The sequence below is a fragment of the Anneissia japonica genome, unplaced genomic scaffold (assembly GCF_011630105.1).
Source record: "Anneissia japonica isolate Jap-2015-1 unplaced genomic scaffold, ASM1163010v1 scaffold287888_len45786_cov99, whole genome shotgun sequence".
Taxonomy (NCBI): Eukaryota; Metazoa; Echinodermata; class Crinoidea; order Comatulida; family Comatulidae; genus Anneissia; species Anneissia japonica.
In genome coordinates, this window is record NW_022687740.1 from 9,983 (window position 1) to 11,900 (window position 1,918).

General features: G+C 35.6%; 1 protein-coding gene across 1 annotated transcript; it reads right to left on the bottom strand.

Annotated features, from left to right (window-relative positions):
- Positions 1-806: 806 nt before the first annotated feature.
- Positions 807-1,694, bottom strand: LOC117120919 (galanin receptor type 1-like). Its single transcript, XM_033266023.1, has one exon. It carries the CDS (start codon positions 1,692-1,694, stop codon positions 807-809), a length of 888 nt encoding a protein of 295 aa, XP_033121914.1.
- Positions 1,695-1,918: the final 224 nt, after the last annotated feature.

The window sequence follows — 1,918 nt, forward strand, 5'->3', positions numbered from 1 at the left end:
CATGAATAAACAGACAAGCAAATAAATATAAATAAACAAACATCGTTCTGGTGTCTCTAGGCCTAAGCGTTTTAGTAGGCCCTAGGCCTAGGCCTAGCCTAGGCCTATAGATCAGTTTTCAGCAGATCATGGTCAGACCTTAATGTTGCTTGCACGAAAAAATGCAACCCTATTAAGAACCAGCGATTCACTTTTTTTTTTAATTATCATCGACGATTCACTTGTTTCATCATCGGATTCACTTATTTCATCACCGGCGATTCACTTGTTACATCATCCACGATTCACTTGATTTATCATCGACGATTCACTTGTTTCATCATCGACGATTCACTTGTTTTATCATCGACACGATTCAGCTTGTTTTATCATCGACGATTCACTTGTTTCATCCTCCACGATTCACTTTTTATCATTGACAACTTACTTTTTTAATCATCGACGATTCACTTTTGTCATCATCGACGGTTCAATTTTTTTTATCATCGACAATTCAGTTCTTATCATCGACGATTCACTTTTTTCATATCGGCGGTTCACTATAGACGATTTACTTTTTTCATCATCGGCGGTTACTGGTTGTCATCGAATTAATTGTTGCTTAAACGTTGTTCCATACTATACATAGAATATAAAGGCTATTATTTTTAACCATTGACTGAAGATTTAAATTTAAGAAAGTTAATATAGTTTTAGTGATATTCATACTGTTTATATTAGAACACAATTCCAATGTTTATATTTTCAAGTTTACTTAGCTCACCTCCGGCAGTAATGTCCCTCTCAACATAACCAATTTTGTATTTCTAACCATTGAATATGTCATCCTTGATTTTTCGAAGTCCTCGTTGAAAATCCTTGCACGCCATACAATAGATAAATGGATTAATGGTAAGATTCAAATCAAGCAGCAACACACACACCTCAAGGAATGTGTAACTAACACAATGACATACGAAGAAATACATCAACAAACCAACGCAGTCTGGAGTTATAGTAACAATATAAACAAATGCAATTAAGATGAGTGTACTAGTCAACAGATCTGATTCGATTCTTTGAGCTCGTCCACCATTTCTTGATTGAATTTCATTTGGAAGTTTGTGATTAACTATTCGTGTCTTGTGTAACTTTAACAGCATCTTCACGTAACAATACAGCATAATGCAAATGGGTACCAGGAACTGAAATGCAATTATTAATATACCAGCTACAGTATGCATTTCCTCAAGAATACATATTTTCATGTTTGGATCAACGTCTGCAAATATAAGGATAAACATCATTATAAGCACACCACATACATGGGGACTTATGAGCGACAGATATGTAATTTTCCCACTCAAGGATTTTTGGCGATACAATAATGGATGGACGACAGCAATATACCGTTCGACTGTAAGCACAACAAAATTGTAAATAGATGTTGCAAACGCGTAGAAGAAGAAAAACCGCATTTTACAGAATAGGGTTCCACCAGTGCCATCAGGAATCTCAATGTTGTAGAAGATCAAAAACATCAAAGAGCCAATCAAATCAATCACAGTCTGATGGAGAAGTAATTTGAAAGACAAAGACTTTTTGTAAGTCTTGTTGTAGACGAACACAATTATGACAATTGTATTTGCAACGATACCAATACTACCAAATACCCAACGAGCTATGACCAGCAGCATGGGATCTCGCAGTTCCATGCGAGATGTGTCGTTCGAAGATATACTCATCAGGGGGGTATTCATCATAGCTTCTTTCGTTCAGGAAATAGGCCTAATTTACACAGTACAGTATTTATCAAATGGTTCTTGTATATAATACCGTTAGTAGTAGCAATAAAATAACAATTTTTGCTCGGAAAAGCGTCTCAACACTGATCAGATCTTATTAGTTTTCAACTACTGCATTCAAATCAGATCTGATC